General features: G+C 31.3%; 2 protein-coding genes across 2 annotated transcripts in view; both read left to right on the top strand.

Moving 5' to 3' along the window:
• The first annotated feature begins 1,390 nt into the window (after positions 1-1,390).
• LOC135957336 (myb-like protein O) overlaps positions 1,391-14,498 on the top strand; it is a 165,683-nt gene continuing 152,575 nt past the window's right edge. Inside the window, exon 1 of the mRNA XM_065508063.1 lies at positions 1,391-1,542. The gene's annotated coding sequence lies outside the window, so the exon portion shown is untranslated. The remainder of the gene's footprint in view (positions 1,543-14,498) is intronic.
• Positions 1,491-14,498, top strand: part of LOC135958392 (myb-like protein X) — a 168,157-nt gene continuing 155,149 nt past the window's right edge. Inside the window, exon 1 of the mRNA XM_065509296.1 lies at positions 1,491-1,542. Within this exon, the coding sequence (XP_065365368.1) occupies positions 1,491-1,542 (52 nt within the window). The remainder of the gene's footprint in view (positions 1,543-14,498) is intronic.

Here is a 14,498-nt window from a genome sequence, read left to right as displayed (position 1 = left end):
TTATATTTTAGATAAACTTATATTTTGTTTTAAAAAAGTGGTTTTATTGAAATTTTATTGAAATTACATAATTTGTATACAGTCGAAAATGTGTATTATATCAGGATTGAGTTATAATCCATAAAGTGGCTAAAAAAGAAATTGGGTTATAGTCCTAATTTGCTTATAGTCCACAAAAATTGTAGAGTAGTTGTGGACTATAAGCGAAAAGTACTAATGTGATGCTTCTGTTTACTCCATAATCAAATTAATATCCAAACATCCAATAGGAAGAAGAAATATATGTATGTATCTTTAAGATACCCCTTCACAAATTGACAGCACTGTACCACATTTACCATATTCCCCAATGATCCCATCTAAAGCTCTTTCTTCTTCTCTAAATATTATACAACAATATAAACAAAACAAAAGCAGAGAATAAAGAAAATACAACAACAACAACAAAAAAACAAAGATCAGAAAAACCAGTCTTTATTTGCCATACATGTGTGTTTGTATGATTTTGAAAATTGTACATGTATGAGTTTAAGTATCGAATATTTTGGTTAGATCAAAGCTTCACTTCAGCATTCAGTCTGCTTTAAGCATTCTACAGGTTTGCAGTTAAAACACGGGCAACAACGTGCAGTGTAACTGGAAAAGATAAACTCCAAATAAAATCGAACTAAAAGATACATTTTTATGAAAAAACAAAATAAAACTTTTAAAAACCACAAAAAACTAAAACAAAAATACTATATATCTCTGCCTATTCAATTAAATAAGTTTTTAATGAAGTGTAAATTAAATCAATTAATGTGTATCAATGGGTAATATTAATTATTAATTAATTGAAAAAGTATTAAGCAAAATCAAGTTTTATTGATAAAAATCTTTGAAATTTCGTGTAGTGTGTTGGCTGTTTCTCTGTGTATACGGAAGCGCAAAATTTTGTAAGAAGAAACAACAAAAATTTCAGCAACACAACAGCAACAACAACAAAAACGCATCGATCGTATTGTCGTTATTTGTGGTTCGTTCAAATGAAGTAAAAACCAAACCAAAAACAAACAAATCGAAAACCACCAACAACAAAAAAACCAAACAAATATAAAACTTCTACTCAAATTGGAACCGGTTTAAATTTGTACTCTGTATCGGATTTTTTCCATCTCTGTAGAGTTGTGTTATATTTTAGTGTTGACTAAGCAAAAAAATACAACAACAAACGAAATATTGTTTGTGTGGGAATATATTTGGTTACCGTGCACTGTAATCAAAATGCAGTGATTGTTTGTTGTTATTACTATTGTTGTGCATGTATCTCAAAGTAAGTTAGTGTGTGTGTGTGTTTTTGTGTATTTTCCATTTGTGCATTTTTTTGTTGTTTGTTTTGTTAGTGCAACAATCATCAAATCAAAATTTCAAAATCAAAACAAAGTAAACAAATGAAGTCCAACGTAAAAGAAATGAAGTAAAACATACTGATACATACAGCCGCAGTCACAATGAGGTGGCTTAATGCACACGGTTGCATTGCAGCAACGGATTGTAAAAAAGGTAAGTGTACAAATGCAACTCTGTTTTAAATTGTTCAAGAATCTTGTAAGAAAATGAGAGAAGAGAGAGAGAGCAAAAGAAAGTTTAAGCATGAATTAAGATAATTTGGGGGCTTTTAGTTTAAAAATTACAAAAAAATCACGTTGGTGTTTAATGTTTGTAAAATTTTGGAACTTTTTTACATTACTGTACGTCCCGTGGAGGAAAATTCTTAAAAAACGAAGGTTTAATACAGTTCCTCTTAAGCTACTGTTACCCCTAATTATCTCTTTCAAATCGACTACAGTTACCGTTAAAATGCCATATTATAAGTCCCTGACTTTTTAAATGAAACACATAGTTTTGACAAAATTTTATTTTTCAACATAGTCTCATTTGAGCTCTATACTAATTTGTCCAATTTTTTAATCATTTCAAAAACTAAGATTTGTCGAGGTCATCATAATATGTATTTGTTTGTCAGATGATTTCATCGTTGGGTCAAATCTCTCTCCGTCAAGTCATTTATTCTGGTCTGGAAACAAGAAATAGTCACTCGGTGCAAAATCCGTAAAATAGGGTGAAGGGAAGGAAAAATTCGTAGCCTAATTAATGAATTTTTGCATTGGAAACTGCGAATGTGTGCACCCCTGCATTATCCTGGTGAAAAAGAACTTTTGGGTCATTAAATGGACCCAATAAAAAGTTGGCATAATATTCTCCATTGATAATTTTACCCTTTTGAAGATAGTAAATGTGGATTATACTGCATGTATCCCAAAAAACGATCGCCATGACTTTATTGGCTGACAAACCCACCTTGTCGCCGATTCACCCCGAGAAACATACTGTTTTGGCTGCTGTTGGATCTCTGGTGTATTGTGGTAGATCCAGGTTTCGTCGAATGTTACGAAACGGCGCAAAAACTAGTTCATATTGCTGTAGGAAACGCCAAACATTCCTGCGAAGTTGTCACATTTCTGATTGATTGCATTTGTGATCGATTGTGAACAAACGCCACACTGATCATACCCGACTTAGGCATGTGGCTTTCGCACTTTCAATATCCGATCGGTCGACAATATTTCGTGAATTTGTTAAATTTTGTCTGGTGTTTAGACCTCGTCCAGAACGTTCGGCAAATTCTGAACATGCACGACCACAACAATATTCAGTAAACCACTTTTTTACCATTGAAATTGATGGTACAGAGTTCCCATAGTATTAATCAAGCTTAACCTTAGTTTCAATTATGTTTTTTTCCGCAAAAACGAATGCTTAATGTGCACACTTTTTTCCAGTCACGCGGTAGTCTGCTATCAATGGCTGTCAAACACAAACTAAATAACGCAGCTTATTAAAACTGGATTTCAAATATGGATTTTAACAGGAGCAGTGTTGCCCTTGCTGGGACGTTCAGTTAGTTTCTTATAAAATGAACCCGGATATTGCTTCACGGTCAAGGGAAATCCTTGTATGAAAAAACGTACTTTTTATAACGTTTTTCTTTATAACTCCAGAACTAATCGAGTCTCCATCGATATTATTAACATTGCGGTCTTTGATATTTTTTACATTGAAATATATACTCCGAAAATTGAACTTTAACCTTTTGGAAGTAAACACTGCTCTCGTTCTTTAATTAACATAGTTTTAAGGACAATATCTTTGGCTTTAAAATGGAATCAAAAATGATGCTGGTCTTTGAGTAGTTTCAAAGTTATGCGCAATTATGTGTATATAATTTTAGATGATTTTAACAAATTTTTCAAATCGAGATATTTTTGAAATAGAATGGCTTTCCGATGAAAAAGTCATTGATTTGTGAAACCCTTTGAAACCGTAATATGTGAGGTAAATTTCATTAAAATCGAAGATGACAAATCCTAAAATAGCTGTTTTCTGTCCGTTTTGATATGGATTCTCCCAGGTGTTAGGTTAGGTTTTTAGGCAGCCGCATAGTGTAGGCAGGAAAGAGAGCAGCTCACTAGGTCCCTTTGCGATAGAAATGAAAAGAAAAAGGGACAGTCAAATGTAATGAAGAAGTGAAGAGAAGGAGGTCCGACAAAAAAGAGAGGAGAATATGAAGTACCAGTCAATTAGGTCACTCCGTGGAGATTCCCGTTTCTGGCCTGATTAGCCAATAGTTATTCCTGTAAGAGGCATTGATGTACTCTACCTTTATGTCCGAAAGATCAGAAAGACTATGTAAGGAACGATGAGGGGTGTTGAAAAACCCCAAAATCGTCTGAGCATGACATTTGAATGCTCAAACAGTTAAGAACTTTATTTTTAAATAAAAAATAATCTTTGTTGTTTGTTTTCATGAAAGTTCAATAATTTTGCTAACGATTAAAAAATTTTTTAAATTTAAATATTCAAATCGAACAATCTAGGAAAAACCAGATGTGAAGAAGTGGTATAGTCTATTTAATAAAAAAATTAGAGAAGAAAATCAATTAATTAGTTAAACAAAATCAGGATCCATGCTGAAATTAGCAAAATAGTAGCCACTTTTAGCTCCTTCCTAAACGAATCAGGTATAAAAACATTTAAATGGATGTTGATGAATTTAAGTCCAGAAAATGAATTATATATTGCTTTTGGATTAGAAATTCTTCCTGAATCTCAAAGAAAACAAACATATCTATAATAGTTATTTGACTCCTGACAAAAGTAATGATTATTTTAAAATTAAAACATGAAATGTCACTCATTTAACCATTTCATTCACTTGTATTCCAAAATAGCTTCTCTGGTATTATATCTTGTCGTTTAGCACATTTGAAACTGGAGTCTTAAAACACTTTCTTCAAAGAGCTAATATATAATTGGGAAAATTAGATACCTCCAAGGTCCCAATATAATTAGAGAGTCATTAAATAATCGATACACATTCAATTATTCTAGGAGTACCTTCGTAATCTTGCGGATCCTTAGCAAAGAGGATATATATATGTAGGTTCTTAGGAAATATTATATTAGAGGTAACTGAAATTAACCTGATTGACGTTATTAGATACCACAATATCAGAGTTTAGTTCTAGTACCTGATCTGAAAATACTATCTCTGGGCAGTTCTATTAACTCTAATAAAATTCTTGTTTGTAGCATTCCGTCCCGATAGCCACCAACCAAATATTCTATCTAGCAAATTTTTCGTTTTCAATTCGAAGAATATAGAATTAAAAATTAATTAAAAAAGGAAATATGTATGATTTCTTTCTACAGAAATATTCTTGGAAACAAATTACACAGAAACTACACAAATCCAAAAATGATCCAAGAAATTTAAAATTGTTCCATTTTTGGATCATTACACAGAAATCGGTAAGAACATCAGACCTCAGGTAGATGCATTAAGAGGTTTTTTTTAATATTCTATGTTTAGGGGATAAAGTTGGTACTATTTTACATCAGTGGTCGGCACAAGCAGATCATGAGACATTGATAAATGTATTTTAGTGTTTTTACGCAATTTTAAATTTAAAATGTTTAATGAATTTTTTACATACGTTGTATACATCTGAATTGTCGATCGCATTCGGCCCCTGGTGGCTAAATTTTAAAACAAATCTTAATCTATCCTAAAAAACGAAGATCAGTGTTTGGTACTTTTTAGAAATTCCACTGTTTGTGGTTAAAAAGGGTACCTTTGGAATCCTTTGATACTTATAAACAATAATGTTTTTTTCCTATAACAAAAAATCATCATCAATCATTGGAAATTTGAATCTTTTTATTCATTTTTTTGGTACTTTTCTTATAATTTTTTATAAATTTTTTTTTTTTTTACTTTTAAAATTTTTATTACTTCAAGGGGGACAAAAAATGGGTAAATAACAAAAAGGTACCAAATGAGATCAGCTAAATGCAACTGTTGGCAACTCGAGCACTAACGGATTTAAAATGTCTCTTGGTAATTTTTTGTAATTAAAAGTGTAAATATATGAAATAAAACTTAATAAATAACAAATTATCTTAAAATACATTAAATTAAAAAAATATATATAATTTTTTACAGTAAGTTTCCATGCCTTGCTTAAAATCGCCGTTTTGTAATATCTAAATATTTGCAAATCATTTCCAGTATGACGTAAATTCTTTCAAATTATGTGGGAAAAACATTTCTTTTCCTTGCCGGAAACTCCAAGGAAAACCATAAACTCATGCCCTTGGGTTAAAGTCAAAAAAAAAACAAGCAAAATATTTGCAAACAAACCAAGGGGAAAGGGAAAGGCAATTTAAAAGAGTAAATAAATATTGACTTACCTGTGTTTCAAGTGGCCTGCCTTTATTTGCTTATTAAATTTCCTGCTGCAGAAATTTTCCCATAACTTTTATTGAAAAAACCAAGATGAAAAATTTCTTATTAGAATAATAAATACAAATATTTAAGAAAATTGTTCAATTGAAATAATTATCTAGAAAGAAAAAATCTTCTTGCTGCTATTCATGACCTATTTACAAGATAATAAGAAAATAATAGACTGTTAGAAAAAAAGTAACACAAACAATTGAGATAAATGATTTTTTAATCAAAAACATTTAAATTTGAGATTTGTCAACAGTTAGAGATAGGGTTAAGTAGCAAACAACAAACAGTTGCAGCAGCGACTTTCATGAACTTGAAGTACTTAAATTTATCATGTTTAATAATATTTATGGAGTTCTTCTTTTTAATAATTTTTATTTAAGAATTAATGATTTTGTGGTGTCTGTGTGTCAATTATATTGGAAATTTTTATTGTTTTTATGAGACCCAACAAAAACTTTCTTTGATATTTATTTAATAATTATTTTTTATGATCGTAAATATTTTAACAAGTGTTTAATTAAAAATTGTTATTGGAATTAAAATACAATTTATGTGTTTTTTTTTATTTTTTTTTGGGAGGGGGGGATTTTTTATTAAATTCTTGATGTTATTATAGTGTGGCGGCATTATTTACCTTACAAAGTAAGACGATTTTTATGAAAAATTATACACTATTTAGTTAAACTACGAAATTTCATTGCCATAACTTCATAAGTCCTCTAAGAAAAAATTCAATGGTTTAAAGCCATATTTACACTATCTGTGTTCTCGTCTGTATTCAATTTTGCAAAATGATGTTGAAGTCCTTTGGATATCCAAAAATCTTATATTGTTATCAAATTCTTCTTTACTCTAAATCATAGAAGCTTTTATAAATAACTTGGTGTACAGTTGCCTGAAAACTTCCTGAACGCTCCTCAGTTGTTCAACTCAGATTTCATCATCATTAAGCAATCTTTACACTATGAATTTTGAATAAACAGTTTGAGTGTCTAAAGCAGAGCCATGTATGATCAAACGATAGTTTCGCAATGAATTAACTTATTTAGGTTAGGATGAATTGTACTTCACGTACTAGGGTCCATAATGATCCCTTTGGGAAAATAATGATTAGAAGAAACAAATATAACAATAGCAACATAATTAAATGCGATATTAGTCAGAAATAAAGGATCTTTCATTAAGAGCTTCCTATATTAAAATTTAAAGAAAACAAATGTCGACTTTTTTATTCGGGGTTAAATCGCAAGACCATGGTGGCCAGTTTACATCGCGAGAGATGACCTTGTCCTGAAATCATTCGTGCAGAATGTCCAATGTGACAAGAGCTGTGTGACACGTAGCGCCGTCCTGTTTTAACCAAATGTCGTTGGTGTCCATTTCATCTAATTCAGGCCAAAAGAAGTTCACAATCAACCACCTATAGAGCTCACTATTGACGGTGATGGCCTGGCCATCGTCGTTCTCAAAGAAATATGGTTAGGTATTCAGGCAGCCGTCCAAAATCTTTCGACTCGTACAGCTCACTTGGGTTCATTGAACGTTCCCTTTGTTGTACCTGAGGAAAAATAGAAGATAAAGAAAAAGAGAAGTAGAAGTAAAAGAATAGGGAAATCTATAGGTTGAGTAAAAGTGAAGTTAGCAAGAGATATAATGTAGATAGAAATTGAAGGAGTAAGAGGAGAGGAAAATTTAAGAATTCAAGGAATTCAACTAACGCTGACCATTATGGAACAGTTGCTGGGTCGCTATGAGGTTCAATTTGCATGTTCGGCCTTATCAACCAAATGCTTTCCCTAAGAAAGGCGTTTATACGCTAAATGGTTGAAGAGCTAGGAAGGTTGCACGAACAGAACAGCCATTTTGATAAAACCATTTTATTATTTGCACGTGTTGTTGAGTAAACGACAGACAGATGAAGCTTCAACAATATGGCTACTATCAACTGTCAAAGTTAGGAACTCCCTATTGTAAGACCCTGCTGATCTATTCATATAGTCCCAATATTTATCAATTTGATTCCTATAATTAATCAGAAGAAAATACCCAGTCTATAACCAGTAGCAGTATACTACTGTATATCGCATGATCGTCTTCCCAGCCATATAATATTACAGGCGCGAATCCAGGGATTGGTTGTTAACATCCCAGTACCGTTCAGACTTGTCGTATTGTAGTGACGGATTGGAGGTCTTATATCTGTATCACACACTTACAAGTCCATTTCGAACATTGTCTCACAAGCTCGAACGTGACCTCATATCCACAACGTTACAGTATCCAGTACATCCTAACCTTCTTCATACATTAGAAGAGGTAGATCTCTTTTACAGCCTCCCACTACCATGAAGTTAAGTACATTTCACAGCCTTGAGGTGTTCCAGACTCTCGACAGATGAGACAGTGTGACAGTCTCTAGTGATATCACCATGGAAGACAGCCTAGTATCAGCTTCCTCTATACTACCAGATCGTGTATTTATCTCCATCTGTAAAACCTGCACTCCCTTCAGACAGTCTTTCGGATCCATGTTGCCACCATCTGCGTACTCTATTAAGGCTGTAGTTCCTCGGCCATGTACTTCATTTAATATTCATTTAGTAAAAGATAATTTTATTAAAAATTAATTTAAAATGATAAATCATATAAAAACTCAAAACGCAACGGACAAAACAAAAGCACCCTCTTATAAGATGTTTAAAAATTTGACTCGGTACTGCATATTTGCAATGTGAATTATCCGGAATCACAATGAATGGACTTAAAAATTCCAAAAGATAAAAATATAGGAAGACGTAGTGTGCAAAATTTAAGTTTTATACAGTTTATTGTGAAAAAACAATGACAAGGAACAAGTACTCCAGTAAATTTAAAATTAAAGTTATTGACGACTGGAAGACGGGCTTATCACTACATGAATTTAGTAAAAAATATTCAGTTAAAAGATCAGTTATTTCCAGGCTCGTTTCAAAATTTTTTAAGACTGTTCGAAAATCTCCGGTGCATTTGGAGGTCGTTCGCGAAATAAAACACGATATTATGATTCCTTGATCAAAAGAGCAATACAAAAAGATCATACAGCATCAGCTATTCCAGTACGAACAAGTTTAAGATTATGCGTTAGCGAAAGAACAATCCGTAGAAGAGTAGTAGAAGCCCGATTATTCAGCTGACGACCAGCAAAAAAAACATTTCTATCAGCTAAGAACAGAAAGCTAGACTGAAATTTGCCAAAGCCCACATCGACTGGAGTGTCCAAAAATTAAAGACAGTACTGTTCCCTACCGAATCCAAATACAACTTAAAAAGTTCCGCTGAAATAAGGCGTGTACGCAGACCAAAAGGAGGAAGACTGAATCCTAAGTATTGAAAAGGAACAATTAAACATGGAGGAGGCAATGTAATGGTCTGGGGTTGATTTCTGGTCAAGGATTTGGGCCAAATCATAAAATTTATGGGATTATGGTTCGGTTCATGTACCGTGATGTATTGAAAGCTGTAATGTTGCCTTATGCCAGTGAAGAGATGCCAATTATAGGGAGCTTCCAACAGGATAACGATCCTAAGCACCCCTCCAAAGTTTGTAAGACTTGGCTACACAGCAATAAGATTCAAGTTCTTCATTGGCCTGGTCAATCTCCCGATCTCAATCCTATTGAGAACTTGTGGCACATTGTTAATATGAAAATAAATCGTGAAAATTGTTGAAATAAGGATCGGAAATTTTCATGATTTATTTCATGCCGTTAAAATAGTCTGGGAAAGAATATCGAAACACGCCATAAAAACATATTATCTTCTATGCCAAGAGATGTTGTTGTGCCATCGAAAACAAAGGATTTTCAACAAAAAATTAACTAAAATTTTTTATAGTATATCCTTGAAGGGGTGCTTTAGTTTTGTCCGTTTCATTTTCTACCTTAAAATATTTATTGATTTTAAGTTACCTCTTATAGAAAGGTTAACTTTGAAAGTATTTGTTTATCAATACTAAACATATTAACAAAAGAAAATAGTACATAATAGATATTTAAAACTTTGATTTTATACAAAAAAATACCATGTGAAAAAAATTCATTGAGGGGGTGCTTTAGTTATGGCCAATACTGTATGTTTGGAACGATATTCTACTAAACTGACCGCTAAAAACGTGTCATAAAATTTACTGAAATTACAAAAAAATTTACTGAAATTCGATTCGAAACAGTTATGGGATGCAGTAACGGTTTTTTTGTCGAATTTTTGATAAAAATCGTATTTTATTACAAATAATGTCTGAACTAGAATAACGGTAAAGGTATTTTATGTCTGCGACGGTATTTTAGACGGAACTGAAGTCATGCTGAAAAGGCATTTTAAGGATAACGACAGCTTAGAGGTAACGGTAGCCCATATTGGAAAATACTAATATATTAATTATAAAATTTGTATATAGTTTTATACTATTTGAACCAGGAAAACAATTTCGAATTTCCCGTGATATTTTAATGTTCCAAAATAAAGTTAAGCTTCATGTTACAAATAAGAAAACAAAGTAACTATGCCTCTTTAAATTTGACAACCTCAGAAATGTCAAATCATTTTATTGTCAATAAAACTTCATGTTAAACAACACATAAAACAATTAAAATTAATTTTTATAGTTATAAATAAAAAGTAGTTGGCGGTTAAATGAAATAAGAACGTTAAATAAAAATACCTTAACACGGTAATAAAATTTCCAAAATTTTGTTGGTAAATCATCACACACATTACATTTTTTATGACATTTAAAGAAAAAAAGTTAAATTGAAATAATGTTTTCTTTACAGAGAGTGTAACAATTGTCATTTCCTTTGCTACTGTTTAAATTCATTTTCATACACATACAAAATAACATTCTTATTAAACATCCTTACTTTTTGCTTGCAAGTTACAAATATAACAATAATTTTATCTTGCAATCGAAACATACAGAAAAAAAATGTTTGGTTTAAGGACCATGTATTTATGTATGTATGAGTTCGTTCGATGTGTCTGTTTTTGTCATACTACATGGTCAGTTACGCTTCTTTACTTTTCGTTACTTTGATTTATGTTTCGTACAAGAATTATTGTCAAATAATTGTCATTGTAATGATATTTCCTTTCCAGTTTGTATGTTCAGATAGATGATTGTATAAACGAGTGTGTGTGAAAGAAAATTTTTCAAGATTTAACTAACAATGCAAAAGAGGAAGGAAGTGGATGAATTGCACAGTGTTTAGGGTGGCTACAAAATAATAATACAAAATTTATATTGTTTGTTAGGGTTGAAATTAAAATAGTTTCTTAAAATGAAATTATTTAAGAAACTATTTTTATCTTTTATTAAACACATAATAATTAAATGTTAAAAAATATTTTTTTTTATAGTGAAAAAATTTTTTAAATTCATTTTTTAATATTTTTTTCGAATTTTTTTTTAATTCTTTAATTTTTTGGAGAAAAAAAATTCGGGTTAAAAAATATTTTTCCCGAGTTTGACCATTATAGGTCAGGCTTAATATGGACTTATATTCGCCTTTGCAAAGGTCTTTGAAATATATATCATTAGATATCCATATTGTCTATATTAAGACTATATAATCCAGATATAGATAAAAAAAATAGATCAAGTAAAAAATCGATGTTGTTCTGTTTTTGTTTACTTATATCTTAACCATTTGTCGTCCGATTTTCTTTATTTAAAATAGAAACCGAACCAGGTCTATAGCGGATATATTGATATATGAATCATATATGTAAGTTATTTGAAGGGTACGGAAATTTGATTTCAACATACAGAGGGTCAGACGGACACGGAATATGAAAAGAAACCAAACCAAACATAGCTTGATTAATAGTAAATTTTTCTTATGATTTTGTCTAGTTCTGATCCCTAATTATAGTTGGTTATCAGTACTTCGCAATCGTTCTATCAAATGGATGAAAAAATACTGCATATAATAATCGTACTGGACATTTTATTTTACTTTTCGAACTGTGTCGCGTTCGTTATAAGTGCATTTTTTAAAAACAAATGTAAAGATGGGTTAAATTTGTGGAAGCAACAATGAGGTATTTGGGAAAACATAAAATAATTCCACTAAAGTATAATGTTGCTAAGAAGACGCAGTGAAATGCTATCATAATTGCCATAAACAAATAGCAAGCTGAAAGAATAAAGGAAAAAATAACTTAAAAGTCAGAAAAAGTTGCGCGATTGAAAACAAAAATTTGTTCAAGAAAAAGAGAAGTTTTGGTCGTATCTGCCAAAACCAAAGCTATTGAACAAAATTATGCTAAAGAAAAATAAAAAAATTAAAATGTATTGTAGATACTTTTAAATAATGTTCAGTATTTTATGTAAAACGGTAAATTTTTCGATTCACGTCATTATTTTGATAGAAAATCTTGAGTATTTTCTATAAAAAATCTTTAGTAGAAAATCTTGTGTAAGAAAATGTTTTACCAGTAAACAATTTTAAATTAATGTAGCAATAATAAATAAAAAATAAAAAAAATACTCAGCTTTTGTTGAAATTACTTGAACTACTCCTTATGACAAACGTGACGGAAAATATTTCGCTTTATAAATGTCACTTGCTAAATCATACTAATAGTTTTAAAACAGCTAAAAGAATTATTAGAAACGTGACGGGAAAATATGTCGCTTTAAATATGTCACGTGCTAAATCATACTAAAAGTTGTAAAACAGCTAAAAGAAAACCACTTTATTTGCTGATTTTTGCATTTTTCTAGATGCTATCAAAAACGAGTACTCATATACATGGGGAAACTACTGGGTGTATGACTTAAAAATTCGGGATTTACAATAGCTCACCAAAGCTTATGGTGAATATGTTTTATCGGCTTCAACGTGCGATAAATGGTTTATTCTGTTTGGAAGTGGTGATTTTGATACGGAGGACAAAGATCGCCCTGGCCAGCCAAAAATGTTTGAACAAGAATTGGAGGCATCACTCCATGAAGATTCATGTAAAACTCAACAAGTGCTTTCAAAATCATTGAGAGCTACTCAATCATTAATTTCAAAACGTTTGCTAGCAGCAGGATTCATCCAAAAGCAGGGAAATTTGGTAAAATACGAATTGATGCTGAGAGTCCTTGAAAGACGATTTTGTATGTCTGAAATGCTGATTGAATGCTATAAAAAAAACATTTTTGCACCGAATCATTACTTGTGATGAAAAAGGGATCCATTACGATAACCCAAAGCGTAAGAGATCGTATCTGAAGCCCTGCCACAAAAGGAGCTACCTATTATGAGCTGCTGAAATCTGGCCAGACCATCACATATTCGTTTGAAGAGAGAATTGACAAAAAAAAACGCTCAGAACATGAAACCGTAATATTCCATCATTACAACGCATGGTCACATATAGCAATTCCTGTTAATATGTATTTAGAAAGAAGTGGTTGGGGAGTTTTCAAGACCTTGCCCGTCCAACAACTATTCAGAACAGAGTATCCGAAAGTGGCTTGATTCGTTCTTGGCCTCAAAAGATGATCAATTCTATTGTCTCGGAATCCATATGTTGCCAGAAAGTCATACACCCAATACAAAACGACAAAACATATTCAGCCTAACTATAACAGACTATATAACTTTATGGACTTAAAATCGACTTTAGGCCTTTTGTGGTTAGGATGATTCGTACTAAAAAGCTACCGAAAAATTTAATCTTGAGCACAATTTAAGATTTCCTTATTTTTATACCCTTCACCTTCGTGAGAAGGGTATATATAAGTTTGTCATTCCGTTTATAATTTCTACATTTTTCATTTCCAACCCTAAAAAGTATATATATTCTGGATCATTATAGATAGAGGAGTCGATTAAGCCATGTCCGTCTGTTTGTCTGTCTGTCTGTCTGTCTGTTGAAATCAGTTTTCTGAAGACCCCAGATATCTTTGGGATCCAAATCTTCAATAATTCTGTCAGACATGCTTTCGAGAATTTTGCTATTTAAAATCAGCAAAATCGGTCCACAAATGGCTGAGATATGAGGAAAAAACCAAAACAACCGCGATTTTTGACCTATTTTTTACCTACATATATCTGGATTACTAAGACATTAATATAGACAATATGGATATCTAATGATAGATATTTCAAAGACATTTGCAACGACGTATATAAGACCATAGTAAGTTGGACCTACAATGGGTCAAAATCGGGAAAAAAAATGTTAACCCGAATTTTTTTTTCAAAAAAAAAATTTTTTAAATTTAAAAAAAATATATATTTTTTTAAAATTTTAAAAAAATAAAATTTTAAATTTAAAAAAACAATCGAAAATTTTTTTTTCCAAAAAATTAAAATAAACAACTGGAAAAAAAATTAAATTTTGTTTACCTAAAAATATTTAAAATTTTGAAGTATAATTTGGTGAAGGCTATATAAGATTCGGCACAGCCGAATATAGCACTCTTACTTGTTTAATTTAAAAAGTGTACAAATGTCGCGTTCTTTACTGTGCAAAAGTCCATATGATTTTTTGATTTGAAAATAGTGTGTTTTATAACACACGTACACGAAAGTTGAGATCATACTTAGTAAAGCACTCAGTTTTCTTCATCGGGTCTGATGTCCTTTTAAATGGACCTCAAAGTTTCAAAGGCTAAACAATTTTC

Source organism: Calliphora vicina, chromosome 4, assembly GCF_958450345.1.
Source record: "Calliphora vicina chromosome 4, idCalVici1.1, whole genome shotgun sequence".
Classification (NCBI taxonomy): domain Eukaryota; kingdom Metazoa; phylum Arthropoda; class Insecta; order Diptera; family Calliphoridae; genus Calliphora; species Calliphora vicina.
Note: the sequence above shows the minus strand (reverse complement) of the source record. Positions and strands in the feature narration are given on the sequence as shown.